This window comes from Ambystoma mexicanum, chromosome 1p (genome assembly GCF_040938575.1).
Source record: "Ambystoma mexicanum isolate Mex_15411 chromosome 1p, UKY_AmexF1_1, whole genome shotgun sequence".
In the NCBI taxonomy this organism is placed as follows: domain Eukaryota; kingdom Metazoa; phylum Chordata; class Amphibia; order Caudata; family Ambystomatidae; genus Ambystoma; species Ambystoma mexicanum.
In genome coordinates this window covers 977,925,964-977,949,770 of record NC_090921.1, presented here as the reverse complement: position 1 = coordinate 977,949,770, position 23,807 = coordinate 977,925,964, and the positions used below count along the sequence as shown (strand labels likewise).

The 23,807-nt window shown below is 46.5% G+C and overlaps 1 protein-coding gene across 2 annotated transcripts in view; it reads right to left on the bottom strand.

Moving 5' to 3' along the window:
- The window catches only part of ADGRG5 (adhesion G protein-coupled receptor G5), a 651,384-nt gene that overhangs the window by 437,701 nt on the left and 189,876 nt on the right, over window positions 1-23,807 (bottom strand). For both annotated transcript variants that reach the window (XM_069654199.1, XM_069654209.1), the window contains exon 3: window positions 16,708-16,819. In XM_069654199.1, coding sequence (XP_069510300.1) covers window positions 16,708-16,819 — 112 coding nt within the window. The remainder of the gene's footprint in view (window positions 1-16,707; window positions 16,820-23,807) is intronic.

The following is a 23,807-nucleotide window of genomic DNA, read 5'->3' as shown; positions in this document are numbered from 1 at the left end:
TCTCCAGCATGGGTCTGGCATGGATTGACATGCTCATGAATATTCCCCGTCGTCGGGCTGGGAATCCTCGGTAAAGAAAAAATCAGTTTCAGTTTTGTTTCTGAATTGTCTTTCTACTAGTAACCAATGACTGCCCTCTACCTAAGCCCCTCCTCTGGCATCCATTTTCAGATTTGGTAGCACGTAAAGTGGCAGTAGGACCAAGAGAAGAGCCGCAGAGGGGAAGACGGGAGGGTTTGCATGTGAATCCATGCCAGACCCATGCTGGAGAACAACAGTTACAGGTAAGTAACTTGTTCCTTCTCCAGCATGCGGTCTGGCATGGATTCACATGCTCATGAATACAAGAATAAATAGCAGTACACACATGCACAACCACGGGAGGTGGCAAGGCATTTAAACAACTCAACATTAAGCATCTCTTACCTCCTCACCAGGCTCACCTTCAAGCGAACAGGTTGTGCAGCACTGCCTGACCGACTCTGGACTCCTCCCTGGAATCCCGGTCGACGCAATAGAATCTCGTGAAGGTGTGCGTCGACCTCCACATAGCAGCCCTGCAGATGTCCAGCAGAGGCACACCAGACAGGAACGCCGTAGTAGCAGTGATCGCTCTGATTGAATGGGCTCTCGGACGGCCAGGCAACGGTCGTTTTGCCAACCGGTGACAGTGCATGATGCAGCCAGAGAGCCATCTGGAAATGGAAGCCCTGGAGAGGGCCTTCCCTTGGTTCACAAAGCCAAAGTTCACAAACAGCTGTGATGTATTCCGAAAACTCCTTGTGCCGTCCACATAGAACTTCAGTGCTCTAGCCACATCCAGCGAGTGCAAAGTCCTCTCAGCGGGCGACAAAGGCGACGGGAAGAAAACAGGTAACACCAAGGGCTTGTTGAGATGGAAGTCCGACGGCACCTTGGGCATAAAGGAGGGGTGCGTCCTCAGCACTACCCTCGTCTCGTGGAATGTCAGATATGGAGGCTTACAGGAGAGGGCCTGGATCGCTCCCACTTGTCATGCGGAGGTGATGGCCACAAGAAACGCTGTCTTCCACGATAGGAACTTCAGGGGTGCCGAATGCAAGGGCTCGAATGGCGAACCCATGAGCCTGGTCAGCGCCACATTGAGCTCCCATGCCGGGGCCGGAGCCTTCACCAGCGGGAACGAGCGGAACAGTCCTTTCATGAACTCCTTCACCAGGTGATGAGACCACAGCGACAACCGCCCCGGAGTTCTGGTGTAGCGGGAGATAGCCGCCAGATGGATTTTGATGGAGGCATGTGCCAGCCCTGCCTTGGCCAGCAACAGCAAGTACGACAGCACTTGAGGGCCGTAATCCGTAGCGGGTTGATCTTCTGTGCACGGCACTAGACGGAGAACCTCTTCCACTTATGTCAATAGCACTTAAGAGTCGAGGACGCCATGGCCTTTGCAAGCACCTCCTTGCAGTCCGCCGGGATATCGTAGCCTCCAAACTCTAGTGCTGCAGGAGCCAGGCCTGCAGGTTCAGCAATCCCAGGTCGTGATGTAGGATGGCGCCTCCTTCCCTGAGAAGAAGACCCGCATCCGTCGGCAGTTTGACTGGGGGAGACGCTGACAATTCCAGAAGATCCGGGAACCATATCTGCCTCGGCCACGCCAGTTCGACAAGGATCATCTTGCACCGGGACCGTCTGAGTTGACTGATGAGTCGCAGCAGCAATGGTGGGAACGCATACAGGAACAGGCCATCCCAGGGGAAGGAGAAAGCATCGCCCATGGTCCCTGGTTGGGGAAACCTGCCGGCGAACCTCCGGCACTTGGTGTTCACCGCTGTCGAGAACAGATCGATATGGGGATTGCCCCACCGTCGGAATAGGAGATCCACTTGATCCTGACAAAGCTCCCACCCGTGGCAAGAGTGCAGCCTCCTGCTGAGTGAGTCGGCGACGATGTTCTTTACTCCTGCCAGATGAAAAGGTACCAGGAACATCCCCTTCGTGACGGCCCAGTGCCACAAATCCTGTGCTTCCTTGAATAGGGCCGGGGATCTGGTGCCTCCTTGTTTCCGGTTGTAGAACCTTGTGGTGGTGTTGTCGCTGAAGACCCATACCACTTTGCCCTTGAGGGATGGAAGGAAAGACCTGAGGGCCCAGAACGGAAAGCCTCGTTGAGGGAGATCTTGTCTTCGAAGCTTCCCGCCACTTGCATTCAAAAGGCGTCGAGGAACTCCTGCAGTGGCCACATCCTCAACCTGCACAGACGCACGAGGTAGATGCACGATGACATCATGCCGAGCAGGGACTTGATGGACCTCACCCTGGCTACTTCCATGGTCGACAGCTGTTGTCCCTTGCCCAGGATGGCCTTTGTCCTTTCCTCCGACGGCGAGGCCAAGCGCGCCACTGTGTCGAGTCTGGCTCCAAGGAACAGGGCGTCCTGCAACAGTACCAAGTGGGACTTCGCAAAGTTGATTGAGAATCTGAGTTCCATGAGCAGGCGGACCGTCTTCGCTGTGTGGTCGACGACGAGTTCTCTTGACTTTGCTCGGATGAGCCAATCGTCCAGGTAGGTGTATACGTGGATCCCCTGCAGGCGCAGCCGCACTGCCACCGGTGCCAAGCACTTGGTAAAGACACTTGGCGCAGACTTCGAACCCGAAGGGCAGGGCCTTGAACTGGTAGTGCCGCCCTTGGACCACGAAACGTAGGAACTTTCGTTTATGTATGAGGATGTGGAAGTAGGCATCCTCCAAGTCCAGCTACGATAGGAAGTCACCTTCCTCCTGCTGTCCCCGCACGTGCTGAAGGGTAACCATCTGGAATATCTGGGATTTGATGTATTTGTTGAGGTGACAAAGGTCTAGGATGGCCCGTCAGCCACCGGTCTTCTTTCAGACGAGGAAGTACCGTGAGTATACTCCGGAGCCCCAGAGCCTCTTTGGGACGAGTTCTATTTTGCCCTTTCACAGCATGGCTCGTACCTCCAGAAGCAGCTGTGGAACGTGGTTTTCTTTCCTGGCCACAGGTGGGAAACAGGGACACTTCCTTTAGAACTCCAGAGTGTGCCCGTGGGCCAGGGCATCCAGCACTCAACTGTCAGTGGAGATGGACTCCCACACGCCGATGAAGTTCGCCAGCCGGCCTCCCACCGGGGTGCTCAGGTGGGGGCCCGACATCACAGCCGGTTCAGTCCTGTTTCGCCGAGGCCTTGCCACCCTGGCTCCTTGGCGATGACAACGGTATCCAACGGCCTTGCTGCGGCCTCTGTAAGCTTCCTGCGACGTGGAACGGGCCACTTGGCGGTACGACGAGGAACTGCTGCCAAATCCTTTGGAGGCACCTTAAGATTTGCCTCCAGAGGTCCAAAAAAAACGGCCGTCGCTGATGGAGAGTGCCCAAGGCACGGGCCGTTTCAGTGTCCACCCTGATGGCCTGCAGTGACTCCTCCACTGCTTTGCCAAACAGGTTGTTTCTGTCGAAGGGCATGTCCAGTACCCTGGTCTGCACGTCCTGACGGAAGTCGGTGGCCCTGAGCCAACTGCGCCGTTGCAGGCAAACGCTGTTGCCCATCTGATGAAATCTGGTATCACGATGTCCGTAGCTACCTTGATGGCGTGATCCGAAGCCACCTCCCCTTCTTGCAGGATTTACAGGGCTTCTGCCCTCTTGTCGTATGGGAGGAAGTCCAGTATAGGAGCGATCTTGAACCACAGCTCCCTATCATAGTGGGCCACGATCGCAAGGGCGTTGGCCGCCTTGACGTCCCATGGCATCTAGCTTCTTCCACTCGCCGTCTGGCGGCGAAGTGGAAGATGATGCTGCCGCCCCTGCCGCTTTCTTCTTGGCTACCGCGGAGACCACTGAAGCCGGGGTCGGTTGCGCCCTCGGGCACATAGGAGCGCAGTCCGGGACCAGGTACTTCTTCTCGTACCGGTCTCTCTCCCCGCAGGGGCCATGGATGGGTTTTTCAAAAGGGTACGGCCCTTAGTCCCATATGTCGTCCAACAGCGGGACTGAGAGTACGGTTTTCCTCTTGGCTTCCCGTCGTTGGTAAAGAAATCCCTCTTTCTTCTGCTCCTCGTGGCACAGCTGGAAGAGCTCTGAGGGCCTGGCGATCATGGCGTGAAAGGAGCCAATTTCGTTGGGGGGGGCGCCCGGGCTCGAGTTGACGGGAGATCCATTCCGTCGTCACCACCATCTCCGTCCCTGTCTCCGTCTCGTCCCTCGGCAGAGGGGATGGAGTTGAAGGATGGAAGGGAGGGGGAGGATGGACTCACCTCCGCTTGTTTGGAGGGCTCCCTGACGGTCCAGGCACCGCTGGATCGTCCGCTGGGGGTAAGGACAACCTTGTCCTTATCTCTGTTCACAGGGTCTGCAAAGCCAACAAGATTGCTCCCGAATTGTCCTGCGGCGTAGGCATCAGTTGCGACGGGAGTGACGGCTGGGGCGTGGTGTCCTCAGTTTCCTCCACGGCCCGCCGCTCCTCGTCGGCTCCACTGTCGCTCTCTACGTCCACCTCATCGGGATCCTTCCCGTAGGTCCTGACCTCCTCAAACTTCTTGTCCAGGATAGCTTTGACGCCAGACAGCTCAACCTTGGGAGGAGGTATCTGAGTCCCTTAGGGCTACCGTGCCCCCCCCCATCCTTCTCATCCTGGGGTTTCACGGGGGTCTTCTCGATAGGCTGGAAAGACGATTCCCTCTGGGGTGGCAGGGAAACTCTAGGCCCGGAAGTCGTCTCCACTGGGGTCACCCCTGCAGGCTTCGCCAGGGCTGTGAAGACTCCCTCAATCGAGGCCTTAGCCGGTTGAATCAGGGCCTTCACGACCTTGGGCGCGTCTGAGGCTTTCACCGTGGGGGGATTGTCACTGCCTCGCCCCCCCTTCTTGGCTTTCTCCGTCAGGATCGACAGGGGCTTCTCCTGAAGCTTACCTGGGTTCTCCGACTTCCTTTTCACCGAGCCGGAGCGATGGCTCGTGGTTGACGGCACTGTGACATCGCGCTCTGCCTGGCAGCCAAGGAGCCCAAACCAACAGCGCTCACGGTGCCCGTAGACTCGCGGTGCTTTGCTTTTTGTTGAGCCCCCGTCGCCGGAGCGCCCTCAAAGGTCTTAGAAGACTGCTGGGACTTCTTCTTCTCACCTGCTGCTGGGCTCTTCGCCTCCAGCCAGTCAGCGAGTCGTTTACGACGGTCCTTCATGGTCCAGACGGACATGTTCTTGCAGAACGCACAGTCCTCCTCCACGTGCAACTTGTTGGCGTGTAGGCAGTAGAGGCACCGGGAGTTTTCATCCTCCTTAAAGACGTTCAGCAGTCCACATCCTGGGCAGTTCCTAAACAGCTTGGATCCAGTAGGCTTCAAATCTTCTTTGTCCTGGGCCATGTCCAACGCAGGGTAGGCCTCAAAGATCTTCCGGAATCCTCCAAGAAGTGGAATTCGAAGAAAATCTACCCATGAGGGGCGTAGAGATTTCCAAAACGGGTCCCTGTTAATCGGAAGAAGAAAAGGTGGAGCTTGAGGCTCGAATTGACCAAAAAAATAAGAGTAAACGCTTAGAACAAATGCAATACGCAGTAAAACTTGAGAGCTAAGCACAAGGACTCCCAACACTTGAACGTGCAGTAAAAATCTGAAGATGGCTGCCAGAGGAGGGGCTTAGGTAGAGGGCAATCATTGGCTGGGGGCAGTATGACCCAGAGACCAGTGATTGGTTACTAGTAGAAAGACAGTTCAGAAACAAAACTGAAACTGATTTTTTCTTTACCGAGGATTCCCAGCCTGACGACGGGGAATATTCATGAGCATGTGAATCCATGCCAGACCCCATGCTGGAGAAGAGCGTGTTAGTGTCGGGGTTGAACAGCGTGTCAGGTCTAGCTCTGATGTGAGAACACTGGTGGAAAAATGGAATTGGACTCGGATGCAACTCCATCGTCAAGTGTAAGTCTCGTAGTATTGAGGATGTTTTGGAGGAGGAACCATGGTGGAAGGGTGCTCTACATGTACCCAAAGGGACGGGCAGTCATGGCTGCTGAGGGAGCACCTGCGGTGAGTTTGAGCTAGGTTGAGCGCTTTGAAACACATTATGTATAGGCGCTGCATAAATAAACAATCAATTCATTTCTATTCTAGGTGACACCATGAGTGGTCTACTGTTGGCCATATTGTATCTAAGGCCTTTGTGGCCCAGATGGGTGTACTAGGATGGGCTTAGAATCCTGTGTAGGTTGGTGTTGTTTCATTTAGCCCATTGGTGGTTGTTTTGAATCTATGGATCCACCATGCTTCTTTATGTGCTAGAGCATTGCTTGTATCAGTGTTGTTTCCTACTAGGTCCACTATCCACCACTTGTTATCATCAGGGCTGTGTTGTAGTTCCATATAGTGTGTGACCATAGGGGCGTTGCAGATTTTACACCTGATTCTTGAGCAGTGCTTCCCAATTCTTTTGTTCTCTGCTCTTGTAGTTTGTCTTATATATCTAAGTACACATGGACATTCGATTATGTAGATGGAATTTTGGGTTTTGCAGTTAGAGAAATTCTTTAGTGTCCGACACTGTGAAGGTTTTTGTCTTTTTGGTGAACCTGCAAACAGGACATGCATGGATGGTTACCTGTGATTTCTTCTAGATTCCATAAACTGTTTCTGGTATCTTTCTTTCCAAGTCTTGCATGGGTGAGGTGTTCTTTCCAGTTCTTGGCATGTTTAAGGGCCATTCTGGGTGTTGGTTCGGCTGGGATACTAAGTTGCACTAGCGGCCAGAATTGCTTAATTATCTGTTCGATTTTACCGGTGTCTGGACCAAAAGTGGTTACACACGTAAGTATGTCATCATTTGTTATCCTTTCTTTCGGGCTTAGTAGGGCTTCCCTCTGTGTGTATTTGGCTCTTTTAAGTGTCGTCTTGAGTATTTTCTTGGGGTATCCTCTGTCAGCCAATCTCTGCTCCAGGTCTTTGCCATAGTGAGTGTATTGAGTTTGTTCTGTACAGTTTCTGCAAATACGCAGAAATTGTCTGTAGGGCAGATTGTCCTTTAGATTCTTAGGATGGTTGCTTTGAAAGTGGAGTAGTGTGTTCCCTCCTGTCAGTAGTTTTCTTGTAGAGTGTACATGTTAGTTTACCTTCTTTGTTGGTGATTGTAGGATCCAAGAAGTTGATCGACTTCGGGCTGCTACATAGAGTGAATTGGATCTCTGTAGTTTGGTCATTCAGCATTGGTAGTATTCTTGAAGAGTCTCAGTGTCTCCTTCCCAGATGAAGATGATATTGTCAATGTATTGCTTCCATTTTCTGACACATTATAGGAATGGGTTTGTATTGCTGAATACATAGCTCTTCTCGTACTCTTTCATGACGATTACTGCTAGGCATGATGCAAAAGCTACTTCTACGGCAGTGCCACATATATGGAGGGTTTACTTGTTATTAAAAGGGAAGAAGTTCCTGGAAAGGGCCACCTCTAGTAAGGAAATTGACTGGTGCTCTTTTCTGTGTCATGTAGTTAGTAAGGTGGTTCCTTATGCATTTGAGTGCTGCTTCTTGTGGCATGTTGGTGTAGAGAGCTTTGATGTCCATGGTAGCTAGGAGCTGGCTTGTGGGGCCACAGGGAGTATTCACAAATTCCTGGCCTGTCACCCCAGACCTTGGGTCTGCGACCCACCGAGCACAACATTGGAAACCGGAGAGGAAATACCTCGACAACCTTGACAAACATCATGGCAAGGATACCCCAACAACGAGCCCTACTAGGATGGCAACAATGGGCAACAACTGAAGAGGAAAACTGCAAGAGATGGAAACAACCAGAAAACGATTATCATCCAAGTTACATGAAGACACGGGAAGAAACCATTCACCTGAAAGCACCCTGTAAACATCCACACTCACACAGCTCCCCATTTTTCACAAAATGAGTAAGTGGAAAAACACTGATCAAAGCTCAATCCTTAAAGTGATGACACATAAGGTTGGTTAGATAGAAAAGATATTCAAAAGGATGATATTATTTCATGAAGGGCTCAGTTCTATAGAGGCCTATGTCAATGTTTGTACATTAACATAGGCGGAAGCCCTTGCAGCAGAATGTTGAATTACTCTGATGTTGCCCATGAATCAATATGTTAGATGTCCTAACGTGCATCACTAAATAAAAATATTATTTCCCCCTTTTTCTTTATTTGTCCCTTTAACATTAGTGTCAACTCCACCATGGAGCGGGCATCACTTAGCAGAATGCATATGCATATTTCGGATCAACATGAAGCACAAAGTACCAGCGTCACACTCGCCGCAGAAGAGGGTCCCGCTCGTTACGCCGTCCTGTAAACCATGGAGTGCTGCATCGCTCGCGCGCACAATCCTTAGCCATGTTAATCATCTGTGAATCACAGAGTAACAAGAATAAGGGAACAGCAGAACTTTGAAGTAAGGGGACCATGTAGAATTCCCATGCGACATCACTTGACTTAATTTTTCTTAAAGGGTGAACTCTTTACGCCGAACACAGTACCTCGTAGATGCCAATAATATTGAATTCTGTCATGCTAGCACCCAGGCAAAAACGTTCAACCTTGTTCACCACTGCTATGCCACAGACAATAAGGTACAGAGCACCGGGGCATTAAACAGGGATCCTCCTGTTGGTAACTGTTAAGTTCCTCTGTACAGAGGCGCATGGCGTCAGTGCGCTGTATGCCCGTTGAAGGGTCCTTTCTCCCGAGAAACTATCTGTAGGAATATGTTGATCGTGGAATGCTATTGAGCGTTCGAAGCTCTTCCAAATCCCCCAGCAACAATTACTACATAATCAATAGCTGCAGACAGCCATAGTGCATAGGAGCAATGGGCCAACAGCCTCAGTCAAACGGTCAGACTCACATACAAGCATTGTGATTGAGTTAATTTAACAAAGCACCATACGCCCCATGGCGTGCAGCACTCGCTCCAGGCACAGAACAACTACAAGACTGCCACGGATGGGCAAACACAGTCAAATCAGGGACAGTATATGCAGCGGTATGGCGTAAAACCCTGCATATTATTTTAAGTCCTTGGCAGCCCTTGGCATGCTTCCATGGCTCAGGTCACTTTTATTGAGTGCTGGGCAATGTACTATATGCCTATCAGGCCAGGCTCAAGATGAAGTCCTTCTACCCTGCACCTTTCCATTAACAAGGGGTAAGGGTCCTTTGCAATTGTAACTGGACAGGGCTCTGTAGTTCTGGGTTCCCCTTTTCCGCCCTGAGCACTGCATCCCAGACCTGGGCAGTCACTGATAGGACTGGGGTGGCCCTTCCTGCTCAGGGTGGCGCCTCACTGGCCAAGGAGCACTTTTACTGCCCTGTGGATGTAGTACTGGGACCCAGACAGATACACCTTGGCCCTGTATAGCCACACTATGGTCCTGGGGGGCCGTACATTGGCCTTGGGTGGTGGGCTTTCACTCTGGGGGGCATTGGGTCCCCTCGTACAATCCCTCCTCCATCCTGCACCCCCTGCAGCAGGTAACACTTGCCTCTGTCTCTCTGCAGATCTCCATGGGTCCGGTACTCCAGCTCTGCACCAGTGTTAAATAGTAGGATTGTCCAGGTACATTGTTTTAAGTTCCTTTTATTGAGATGGTACAAGTGTAGGAGCTTAGAAGGGGTCTGGGCCCCAAGAGTGGAAGGGAGGGTAGACCCATAGGCCCACTGGCACCCCCCACCCAGGCTTGTATCTTCACCTGCCAGTGATTGAACCAGTGGAACACACATTTAAATATACACATTCCAAGCACTCACTCAACTTTCTCTCAATGACCTCACACTCTCAGGCACCCTGGGTGGTGGGTTCACACTTTTAGGGTCAGTGAGTCTGCTATCTTCTTTTCCTGCACCCCCTGCAGCAGGTAACTTCTTCTTTTCTGCCTCTTCTTCGGGTTTCAGCACTGCATGTACTGACCATGTAGATGAAAAAAACTCAACTGCTTAAGTGGTTCAGGTCTTAAATGTACTATATAATAAACATAGTCACTGGAAGGAAGCCCCGTGTTTATATCATTCAGAGATGCAGGTGTTCAGATCACCATCAAATAAGTAAACAAATGTTTAAGTAGAAAAACAAATTCAATTGAACACAAGGTAATACTGTGTGCCATGGTTTTATGTGGGACACAAAAGAAAAGATAGTGTCTATGCCCGTAGGGGGAATCGAACTGACTGAGCATGACCCCAGTTGAAGGAAAGGATTCTAAACTGAGCGTGCCACACTCTGGCGCCCCAATGGGACCTCCAATTCGCTGGGAGTGACATGTGCTTGAACGCATACGTGCATGAGAGCAGAACTCCTGAGGTTTGTGGCCAGGGCCTGCAGGTGCAAACACTACTACACCCCTGTTGAATGGTGTATGCACAGATATGAGGAACTACAATGTTTCAAGATAAGACCCTGAAACATTTAAAGAACAGATGCAAACAAATCTTGGCTGTGATTCAATCACGTGAAAAGCATTTAGAAACTCTAGCTTTTGTCCACCTGCTCTAAGATACAAATATTCCTTCATACCAGGATTTTGTTGCAATTATGAACGCCCTAGAAGCAAGCAAGACATCTGTGTAGAGTAATGAACAGAAACTGCAATTCCGTCAGGTAGATAGGATATCTGGTACTAAACGATTCTTTTTCATTTAATTTTTGTAATTTTTATTGTATTTAGTTTATTAGAAACTTTTAGCATTTCCACTTCTTATATACCTCCTTCCCAACACCCCCTTACAATTAATTTAAAATTCAAAGATTCTTTTAACCCAGAAATCTAATTGAGTGCCATCAAGTCCCTATACAAAAGCTTTATTTAATAAATGCAGGCTAAACACACTCCCTTTGGCCAAAATATAGTTTACTCTGCTCCTGCCGCGTAAACCGACCTTGTAATTCATTTCTTTTTAAGTGCCCGCGATATAAAGCTCAAAGACGAAAGTGGTTGCTCCCGTTTGTGGCCAATGCAACGATAGGAACAACAGGGCCCGGACTTTATGTCTGCAAAAGAGTAAAACCACCCTCTAACATTTATGCTGTTTCAAGTTTATTTCAGCAGTGCATGGAAGCTCTGATTGAGGCTTACAAATTGTGCTGGTTCTAAAAGATTCGTACTATGAACCGTTAGTCACTAGCGGGAAACTTTCAGTTTGTAACAATGTGATTTATTTAACTCTTGTTCATTTTTTTTAAATACATGTTTAAGTCGAATCTTGTGCTATAAATGTATAGTTCAAAGAATGTGCTTTGTGTTAAGGTTTTGCAGTGTTTTTTATGATTTTTTTACTTTGGAGTGTTACATGTTGATTTAATAGCTTTAGGGACAAAATAAAGCTTTTCTGATTCTTACAAGAAGCAACTAGGTGGTGTGATGACAGTTTCTCGCACAGCTGTATCAAAGATAAATAGGGGCCAAAATAGTGGCGTAATGTGTTGATGAGATGGAAATTTTGCTCACTACAATAAAAGAATACATACCAATACCGCTCTCAAGTACAGTACAGCAAGGTATTCCCATCACTGCAAAGCCCCAGTACCTATAGCTAGTAGAGCTGTGGATGGGCCTACATTGATAGTCTTTGATATTATTGATTCTGTCCTCTGTAATCTGGCTACTTTGATGTCACGCTCAATAGCTTTCGGCCCTTTCCGGTGTAAAGAGTTGCCACATTCTACAAATGGTTAAACCTCAGATGCGAACTTGCACTACTGTTCAGGAGAAAGTAGTAGGACACGAATTACCCATTCACTATCAGGAGTACCAAGATACATCTTCAGAAAAAAATGGTGGAAATCCCATTTTTACAACATTCTTCTATGGGTATCCACCAACGTTTTGCATCATTTGTTTTCCATCCAAAACGTGTTCATTAACTTTTTGACTGAACGTTTGTCGTTAGTACAGGAAACTCAAAATGCTGTAGTAACGCATTGACAAACTGTTGAGCAATCGTACAAATGTTCTGCAGACAGAAAACAGACAAAGGAAATCCTCATAATTCCAGTTTCCTGTGTCCACGTGTGAGATGGCCATCCGGTCCTGTTTTGTTTGGAATTCTGTGACTTTTCCTCAATTTCAAATGAGAAAGAAAAAACGGTCCCAGAAACCAGAGCGAAAAAGGCAAGGCTCGAGGGACTTCTCAAACATGGCATGACATTTTTACAGCTCGGATATTATACTGGACATTTAGTTTAGCTTTCTACACTGTTTTCACTATTTCTCTGAATATCTTATTGTTGTGAAAAAACATTTTAATGAATAAGACTATCGCAAGTACAGTATATAAAATGAAGACAAGGAATGTATCAAGAATTATCAAACTATTTGATAAACTGTCACCTATGGCAACGCATAAACGCTTTAGTCTGCATAAACAACAGAAAAGATAAGTAGAACAGATATTGGATATCTAGGCAGGAAACAAGACTGCAGTACAATACAAAATAAGGAAGAGAAAGAAAAAAAGAGGGCCATTTCCTAATTGTGAGCCTAGTAAAATCATTAGTCATGAAGTTACATTTCTCTGATACTTGGCATATGCTCCAAGTAGTTCTTGTGTCCTTGCTCAAGTCAGTGGTAGCTGTGTTACAGGGAACAACAGGTCCAACTCCGTTACTGGTGGACAGTGCAATTGAATTTGAAGTTCAATCTATTTTGGATTTTAAGTGGCGCAAGGAGCCAAGCCTGATTTGCATAGGGTATTTCCCCTTGTATAATGGCTCAGCAGTTTGAAAATAACGATGGTCTGGAGGGTGGCTCGAGCTATGCCAGTGGTTATGATTGATTCAAAACCTTCCAGCCATCACAAGTATTTCCAGAAGTGGGTCCCGAGCCTACTGGGCCTAGAGACCCAAGCTAATCCTCACTGATGACGCCCAATGAGGCCGAAACATGTCTGGGGATGCTTGTGGTCTCGTGCAGAAGGGATGTGATCTAGCAGTTAGAGCTGGACTGCCCCTTTTGGGGTGGAACCACGCCTGGTTTGCATATGGTCTTTCCCCATCTGTAATGGCTTGATAGGATGAACAATGATAGTCTGGGGGGCTGCCCAGAGCTGTGCAAGTGGTTATGATTGATTCAAAACCTTCCAGCCATCACCTTTTGGTTTTGCCAAGGGCCATCTTCAGCATTTTATTAATTGGAAGAACTGTAGACAAGGACAGAAATGATACCAGTTTCTTTAGAGAATGCCCCTCATTACTCTTTTTTTCACCACATTGCTCGCATCCCTTTAAAATCCCAGAATGCATGCCTCAAAATGGTGAGACTGCATAATATTGGCGCATGTCTCCATGGACACTTGGCGACACTAGTCTTACTCATTCGGGAGCACCCAGATATGCAATTGCTATCAGCCCAATCTTCTGATATTAACACATTGCCTATAGTTTGATAACTCTCTACCACATTTGTTCAGTTCTAGTCACTATGTACTCTCGATTTTGCCTTTTTTCTGTCCTAACCTTAGAAAGTACAGTCCTGAAGAAGTTCCATCCATGGCATGAAGCAAGTGAAAATGAATGCTAATTTTGACTACTGTTCTCTATGGGTATGATTCGCCTATCTATCTACAAAAACAACTACAAGTATTAAAGAATATCACATTTTTCACAACCTCTGAATAATTTTTCCTGTACGTTCGAATAATTTTTCCTGTACGTTCAGACCTATGTAGGGTGGGGACATTTCTCAACTAGCAGTATTTACACTATTTACCAGCTATGTCAGTTCATGAGGAACATGATATATACAAGGCTATATCTTAGCATATCTTAGCATAAACATCCGTGAAGATCTGCTCACCAACCTTGACTCTAACATTCCCTCTGTCCTCATCCTCCTCGATCTCTCTTCTGCCTTCGACACGGTCAACCATACCATCCTGCTCAATCGTCTCCGTGAAAACTTGGGTATCACTGATCAGGCTCTGGCCTGGCTGACCTCTTTCCTCTCTGATCGACCCGCCCAGGTCCAACTTGGGTACTTCCTTGCATCTATCTTCCTCTCTACCTGTGGTGTTCCCCAGGGGTCTAACCTCTCGCTCTGGCTTTTCAACCAATACCTGGCAACTCTCACCCACTGCATTGCCATTTTCTGCTCAAATTTCCAGTGCTATGCTGACGACACTCAACTCATTTTCAGGCTGCCCTCTGCCACCTCCTCTCCCTCTCTCATCTCTGATTACCTAACTGCCATTCAAGATTGGTGTGCCGCCAATGATCTTTGTCTGAATGCCAGCAAGACGGAGATCCTCCTCATCGGCACACCTTCACCATCCTTTCCCCTCACTCTCTGGCCGGCCTCCCTTGGCCCTCCTCCTACCCCCACCTGTGAGGCTAAGAACCTCGGGGTCATCTTTGACTCTGCCCTTTCCTTCTCCGCCCACATCTCTGAGGTCTCTAAAAAGTCAAATTTCCGACTGCACCTCCTCAGAGGTACTCTGCCTTTCCTCTCCTTCCCCCAGAAGCTCATGGTATCTCAAGCTCTGGTTCTCTCTAGCTTGGACTATTGTAACAGCCTCTTTCTAAATCTACCTGCCTCTACTCTCCGCCCTCTGCAACTAATCCAGAACAGGACTGCGAGACTTGTCCTTGGCCTCAAGCCCTGGGATCGTATCTCTCCAGCTCTGAAATCTCTTCACTGGCTCTCAGTGGATGCAGGGATTACATTCAAAACCCTCTGCATTGTCCACAAGGCTTTCTGGGGCCTGGGTCCAAAATACCTTCAGCTATCCCTCCGCAAATACCTCCCCTCTCGAGCTCTTCGTTCCTCTACCTCCAACTCACTCAGGGTCAGTCGTTTTTCTAAGAAACGAGCTGGGGGTAGATCTCTGTCCTCGGCTGGGATCTCCCTCTGGAACAGCCTCCCTGCCACTCTAAAACTTGAGGAGAACCATCTCCGGTTCCCGAAGCACCTCAAGACCTTCCTCTTTTCTTCTGCCTCTCCCCTGCTGATCTGTTCTCTCTTAGCACCGTGCACCTGGCCACCCTCTGTCTTTTGGGCCCAGGTACCTGCTCATCCTGTCACCCTCCCGCACTGCCTCCGGGCCACCCCTTGCACTGGGGTCTGTATCTGTACCCATACAGCCCCCCCTTTTTCTTCCTGCGCTTATCGGACCTACCCTGTCTGCTGCCTTAAACCTAGCACTTGCAAATTGCTGGCTGCATTACCACTGTTTGCTGCCTTTATTATTTATTTATTGTTATTTATCTGTTTCTCCTCTGCTTCGCACTTTCCACCTCTCCCCCTTCCATGCACTTTTCCCCTCCCCCTCTCTCATGCACTTGCACGTTCTCAATGTCACTGGGCCTAGTAGGATCGCTGTTTTGTTCTCCCCTATTCCCCTCCCTTGCCTTGTCGCGCTCTGAAACACTTGTGTACGAGCGCAATTGAAATAAAATATCAATCAATCATACAAAAGGGTTTGTTTATTAAACTCATTTTGAAGAAAATCCTCCAAAACATTGCACAGTACATTAGCATCAACAATTGTCAGAAAAATGTGTCAATTTAAAACTAATTATCAACCACCACCAACACCAGGTTAGCTTAAAACTTAAACTCTACATGTGTGTACCGCTTGTAGCCTACATAAACATTTGTTTTTAATGAATGCCGCCTCTCACTCGTTCAAAACATGTCCTCGTAGGCTGGATTACACCACATACATGTGTCAGCCTCCTAGTGAGTCTACGGCATTCATCAAGAAAAACTAGATTCCACAGTCAAATGACAATTTGCAAAAAAAACATGCTGTTTTGGGTCTATCACATCCTAGATATGGGACCAGCATAATGACCAACACAACTGAGACTTAGAATGCATGATTTGAGGACAACCAGAAATGTTTCTCTGGCCATAATTCTACTGAACGATTTCATGAACGAGTAAAACGTGTCATGCAGGAGGATGTAGTGTGAGATGACATGGGCCTTGGGGATAGATTCATGAGGTAAAGTCTGAGGGGCTCATGTTCCATTGTGGCGTAACGTGAATGGAAGGCGTAAAAGCTTTGAGTAAGGCTTTAATGCCTTCCTGTCACATCGCACCATATTTTCAATCATTTGTAAAGTGGAGAGGAGAACGGAACGCAACTTGCATTTCCGCCCGCAGTCTTCCTTCCTCTCTGCCATATAAATGCTCCAACATTTGCAGAGGCATTCATTTTCGATCCGGCGCAAATGCTGGGGATCCATATGGAGCCCACCAGCTTTATGCACCAGCATAACGCAGGCGGACCCCATAGGGATCCATTGTACTCAGTGCCTGGCATGCGAGCTTGGCAAGCAGTGCTTACTCAATTTGCATTGTGTACGCCTCCTTCTGCTCTGCACCTTTGAACACCACTGTGCAAATAACAAAAATGTGGGACATGTTGCAGTGCTAACATAACGGCTCCCCGCCATCAAATTAGAATGAGGAGCAAAATGATCTCCTGGGTTTGTGTGTGTTCACATATATATGTGTGGGGGAGGGGCGGACTGGGAGGAAAGCGAGCAGTGAGCCGGGTCTACATTTTCCTTCCCAATGTAACCACACATGGATTGCTCTTACAGAAATATCTACCATTGCTAGCCCCACCTGGAAACAAATACCCGCTCTCGGTCCTGGTTGTTTCCCATTTTGGGCATTTAAACGTCTCCTTAAGGCCTCCGACCAAACATGTAAACAATTGAACACCAAAACATTACATCCATACGACCCCCTTACATCTTGGGCTCAAGTTCTTCTGAGGGTTCCTGCTTCCCTAGGGTGATGTCATTCAACAGATCCACCTGTTTCACAATATCGCGCATCTCCGAAGAATGATCAGGATGGGGGCCTGCGGGAAGAAAGATGACAGTGAGAGATGTCCTCATAACTCAATGCACCATTTGGATGCTTACATTAATTAGTTAAAACAGATGGTACCAATTTCCAAAATTCATAGAATAATTCCCTCTTCAGAGTTGGACTGAACGAAATGTCCAGGAACTGCTTATCCAAATGTTGCTTTAAATATTGGGACGCTACTGGCACACTGCAAACTAAACTTCTCACTTAAGTTGCAGTCTGCATGTCAATATTTGCACTTGGAATGCTTTGTTTCAAAGGCAAACACTAATGGCTTCTTGAAACCCAGAGCCGTGCTGTGCATGTGTACAATGCAGGGCAAGTGCGTATTGACAGCTAACACGCGCACAGCAGACGGTAGCACGGAGGCAAGGGCTGCCAGATGATGACATTGGCAACACATTTCACTGGAATTGGTGCTTAGTAATGTGCCTCTACCAGGACAAGAGGTTACCTGACAGAATGAGGAGCAAAATGATCAAGGGGCATGCGATGGGAATCACCCAGCACTAGTTTACTCCACTCCTAAATTGGTCTGCCCAAGAGGGGAATCACTCAGTGCTGAGTGACCCTTCGCTCTGGCCTGTATGTGTCCTAGGGATGGCAAGGAAGGACAGATAACCACAACATTATATATATATATACATATAACGGAACATTGCCCTATGACACCATCTCACAATGACAACAATATAGCAAATGGCATATAATTAACCTGTTATGGAAAATAGAAAGATCTTTGGTACCTACAGACTCAAAGCTAGTGTTCAATAACTGCACTTGACTGCATTTGATTAGAGTCTGTCACCTGCAGGATATTCGCATAGCTCCCCAGAAAGTGAAAACACACCCACACAATTGTGTTGGTAGTGAAACCTGCAGGTTACAGTTCATACGTAGAATGCAGAGGCACGTATGCCCTTGCTCTATTATTGGGACATGTGATTTACAAGTTACCAATGTAATTTCCGGAATGGAAACTTTCAACCAGGTCTCAAAGGAGTTGGTCGACACACATACTGCTTTAAAAGAATGGGGCATCAGATTCAAACCCTTCACCCCATGATACACACAGGAATTAATTGAGAGCAACTATTGGAGCACACAAAAAATGTTGGCACCTAGACTCGATAGACGTTTGGAGTCCCTCAGAGACCCACCTGCACTATGTATAAATTGGAAGCCCCGAAACCTATTATATGAAGGACCTGTGTTATTTGAAATGTGTATGGAGAACCGTGCTTAGAGAATGCTTGTATGCCCGATTGATGTGATTGTATTAATTGTCGTTAATTTGTATGTTTATAAAATCAATAAAATATGTTATCAAAAAAAAAAATGTTGCCACAAAATTCGCAAATCTGAGTACGCCCTCATCCTTAAGGCCATAAACCTGTCATGCCTGGCCCTGATTATTAAAACCAATGTCTCTAACTATTCCCAAATAATTGAAACCACCTCTAATAGGCGCTCACAACACCCACGAGACCCAGAAATACCAGAGTCATAGGAAAATTCAGATTTCTTCATTAGCAAAATCAACACAATTAGACATCACTTTGATGCCTCCAAATCATCCGCGACAACATTATTTATGGCACCCGGGGTCTCCCTTCCCCAGACATCTCTTCCATGACTGCCAGGGATATCAAAAGCCCGCTCATGTCATTAAAGCTAACCTGCGATGCCAATGGCCTCCTACCTCCTACCACCCTGAATAACACCTCTGCTCATGCTCTCATCCGGCTCCTTCAGATTGCTAATGCCTTCCTCGGCCAGGGCATATCCCTGAGCTGCTTTTAACAAGGCTGATCTGCCCACTCTTTAAGAAAAATACACTTGACCCAGCAGACTTTGCCAATTACAGACCAATATCCAGTCTCCCGTTCATTGGTAAAATCACTGCGAAGGCAGTGGTGAATCAACTTTACCAGCAAATCAACCGGTCCGCATTACTCTAGGACTACCCATCCGGGTTCTGTGCCAAATACAGCACCGAAACATCCACCATCCAGGTCATCGACAAAAGGGGATTCTTTCTCCCTGGCCATATCCACTGCCTTCAATATAGTAGACCTCCCGAATCTGATCAGCAGCCTCGCACACAGAATGGGCTTTGCAGGATCAGCTCTTTACTGTTTCTCCTCCAACCTCAAGGACAGATACCAGGCTGTCCGCATGGGCACCATCAGATAAGGGCATTGCTCGGTTACTTAAGGAGTGCCACACGCATCAATCCTCTGCCTGGTGAAGTTTCATTTATAAATGGAGCCAATACGCGATGATACCCCTAAATTTCCCCCAAAACACTCCTTGCCTCCAGAAATGCTTTGCCACCATTGAAACGTTAATCACAAGCCCACACCTAAAACTGAGACCAAAATGGAAGTTGAACTATGTGGCCCCACCAAACAGTAAACCATCCAGGGATTGTTGAATGAGAGACAGCCAGCTGGACCCCCCTCGCCCAACATGCCCCATCCACCAAACCGCTTGGGTTCATCGTGGACTGCAACATCTCCTTTCAGAGGCACATCAACAGGAAAGTCAGGGATGCATGGAACGAGATCAAGCTGCTACTCAAGATTCAGCCCGTTCTCTCGCCCCAGGATTACCTAACTGTGGTAGAGGCTCTTGTGATTGCACAAACTGATGGGGGTAATGCCCTCGTCATCGGGCTCGCTGCAGTACACCCTGTTCCCCTCAAAGCAGTACATCATTACACAGACCGCCTTATTACTGGTTCTTAACAATATGACTAATTCACTAACAAGCTGCGTGACCTTCAGTGGCTCCTTATCCCTGCAAGGATCCTTCTCAAAATTGACTTTACCACCTACAAGGCACCCAGCGCCCAGATGCCTGCCTACCTTGCAAACACACTTAACACCGTGGGAAGTTAGGAAACAAAACAACTCCACCAGGAAAAGACCCGGAAACAAACCTTCTGCTATGCTCAAGCATACTGAAAGAGCATCCCAGTGGCAATCAGAGACGCTCCAACGCTCCTACAGTTCAGGAAAGAACTGTAAACCCTGCACTTCAGGCAACTCCTAGGTCTGCCTTTGATAAGTCTGTATCCTGTTCTTCCACCGCTCTGGCCCCATTGTTAACTGCCCTCCTGTCCCATTAACTCCTTTAGAGCACTCTGTTGCTCTAGAGCTAGGTTTGCGCTATATAAAACACACATACCAATACAAAATACTCCAAAGCAGATACCTTAACCCACTGAGCTATCTTTTTAGGATTGGAACCGTTGACATGCAAGTTGCACATATATCCTGGCAGTGTGCGCTCAACACCCTGAGCTAAAGTATCTTTCTAGTTTATCCAAAAGTCAAGCAGTATGGAAAGAGCTCCATGCTTTAGCCAGGGCTGGAGGGCTACTTTTTGCAACATTATAGAGTGGTTCATATAAACACGTAGAATGTGCAGATACATAAAACAAAGTTACCTAAAGGCGGTGGATGACATTTGTGACTAATGGCCCTCTAAATGCTACCCATTTTAGCAACCTCAAAAGGATTATAGTCCATGGATAGCCATTTAGGGTTACACAATGTGAACCTGCGTGTTACTTCAAGCTTTGAAGAAGCTGTTTTGACTCCCTATCAGCCAGAGCACTGTGGATATCTAAGTCAAGTCAAAAAAAGTGGATATCTAAGTACTCAGGTACTAGTGCATACTGCAACTCAGGACAGGAGGCCTGTTGTGAGAGCTCCAGGTATGTCCCAGTACTGGTATAAGGGTGAATGGTACATATTGGACTAGAGGTCCATTGTGGAGTTCTGTGTATAGCTCAGTACAGATATCGTGATGTACATTATTCGTCAGGATACCAAGACAGGCGTTTCTTTTGAAAGCTTCGTCTACTTATCAGCGCATGGCATAGAAGAAGAAGCAAGTTAGAGACCTTTGAATCTGGTACATTCACCCTCTGAGTTATCTTAGGAGAAAGAGGGGTGCACTTCAACTTTGCAAAGAAAAGTGTTGAGTTGTATGTACTTTAAGAGTGATTCAGAACTGAGATACCAGTCCACCTGCAAGCCAGGATAAAAGTGCACTGGAACATCTGCACCTGTCTTGGTAGTGAGCTACTAGTAGTGCACACAGTAAGTAGTGGTAGCTGCTAAATCTTTAAAATAGATGGATGGAAAAGTCCATCCTCAAATTGGTGATAGGTAGCTCGTTCACGAAATGGAGCAATTTACAAAACAATATTCCAAAAAAATTGATAAACTGTGTAGTATTTACAGGAGACTCGTGAGAGGAACGTGCGGTGCTCCACCGTGCACAGGATAATTTCTCTGCAGAAAATCATGTACGTGCCCAGGGTTGATAGTATTTGCAAGGGTATTACCATAATATTGCTAAAATAATTTGTGACGCTTCAATAATATCAGCCTGACCCACAAAAATTCCAGGTTGAAGCTGCTCAAATACACAAGGGTGCTGGCCAATATGGTAGATTTCAGCTCAAAGTGCCAGTGTGGCATTTCAAATCAACCTAGGCCAATTCACAAATTGCCAAGCCAGTTTCATAAACCTCATTTATCCCCATAATGGCATGCCAACTTCAACTGTACCATGCTGCCTTTACCCTAGTTTAGTGTTAACCACATTAGAAGACACGTTTTCTTCATTGTCTCCAGAAAAATGACCACCTGGTTTCAACAGTGCCAAGACAATGTTCCCCGATGTAAGTGCATTGATACTTTATATCAACATCCGATGTCCTTACTTGACAGACACTTGAACAGTTGCTCTGTTTTATATTGTTTGATAAAAATCCTTTGTATTTATTCTGCCTGATGCAAGCATTTTTCATGCAAGAATATAGTTATTATATTAATGATATAGTTTATAATTCGTCTGTAGATGGAATAAAACATGTACAACCAATCACTGTATCGATACAGTCCATTTTGATCAAAATAATAGCCAAAAATAAAAAATATAAAATACCAATGCTCCTACCTATCTTCCTTTTTAGCGTTTCTCTATAATATCTTTTTAACCAACCTGGGGCCAGATTATTTAACATTTCCACAGCTGCTAAACGCTGATTACATTCATTTTGCAGCAGGTTAAGTTCCTAGGTAATACAGAATGGAGCAAACAGGTTTTGCCTCAATTCATATTATCGATAAACATTTCCCCTGTGGCAAAAATGAAAAAGACTGCATTTTTATGTGTTACATAAAAAGAAATGTGCTTTTTTATGTTATGCAGCAAACACATTCGATTTGATTTATGCCCAATTGAAAACATTTTTATATAATTCAGATTGGAGCAGAACTTGTTTGCTCCTTTCCCAATGTTCTCAATTTTTTACACGAGGGCAAAGTTCAGGCAATCTGGCCACAGGTTGCTGCAGATTCAAAACAACAGACTACAGTAACATGATATAATGACTTAAGTGGTCATTAAAGTATGTATCAGTCCACAAGAAGAGTCTAACCTTGATGCGTGGTATTGTGCCTTCAAAACACTACGTCACATTGAGTGTGCTCAAGTAATGTCCATGGTGCAATGGTGATCAACCTGTCATGGAAGTATGTGCAATAAGTGCTACTGTATGGTTGTTTTCAGAGACGGTTTTATGAGTGGGCAAAAGGGGCACTTGCCCAGGGCCTCCACCTTAGAGGGGGGCCCCACAAGACTGCCTGATCTGAAGAAGTAACATTCCATTGTTCGCCAGTCTTAAATAGCACACATCAGGATATTTTATGGGGTGCTGCTGAGGCTCTAAAGCCATTGCCTTTCAGATTTGACAAGTGCATTCTGCCTTGATCAATTCATCATGTATTGATTTCTGTCTTCACTGTGGTATCCATAGTTTGTGTGTTCCTTACAGCACAATTCGGTAGCATTCTTTCCTTCCTGTGGGAATTATGTTGATCATGTGCAATAGGCAACAGTGAAATGCATATTGATAAACTGAGTGCCACAATGGTTCAGAAGTTAGCTCAGTGTGTGAAGCACCCATTGCAGAGATCTGTGTTCATATGGAAAATTAGAATATCACAATCCAGCAAGGCTGGCTGAGCCTTTCCTATGTCTGAAGTTTATAAAACTGCCTGCATATGTACTTGATTTTGCAGAACAACAGGTGCTGGTATCAGCATTGTTCCAGCACCAGATGGGGAATACTATAAAAACGAACATATCTTCCATATGGTGAAGGTCTAGAAAATTGCTTTGTTCAGATGGGGTGTTGTAAAACCTAGGCAATCGCCTCCAACGATGGCATAAACTGTTAGTCCAAGAGGAGAATAACTATCCAAATTCAAGTTTATGGAACGAAAGCGTCCATGCTTGTATCCTGGATTTGCCAGCAGACAATACAGTGATCCTGGTTAAATCTCTAATATATTTTACATTACTTTGCTGTCTTCTGTAAGGTTGGCCTTCTTGCATGCTGCTGGTATCGTTCAGCCCCATTACTTGATCTTTCTTCTTATCATATTTTAAGGTCTGCTTGTTTGACACAAAAAACGGTTTGCTTTTTGGTAAAAGTCAAAGGTTTTTATGTACGTTTATAAATGAAAATACCACAGGCCATTGTTTTGGAAGTATTTAAAGCTTTAAAATACAAAAGACAAACCCAGATTAAATGTGTTAAATCCCATTCATTGGTATGCTGGTACTTATATACTTCCCTTGATGATGGAGAGAGTGAAGCTAGAAATATTTCCATTCTGCATAACACCCTTCTATAATATTTTGTTAAAAGAATTGTCATATTTTGTAATGTGATTTGTGTACTTTCCAAGTCCGTTTTTATAAAATGAGATTGTTTTAGTTCATGGTAAGAACTGGAAAAGAAAGTGTTCAAATGCAGAAATTGCAGAGTTGGCACAAATCCCAGCTTCATCGATTCAGCCCTTAACCAATGTGTGATCCTGGGCATCTCATTTAATCTTATATTGCCAGTCCCTAAACCTTTAAAAATTGTCAGCCCTTCAGAGTGAATT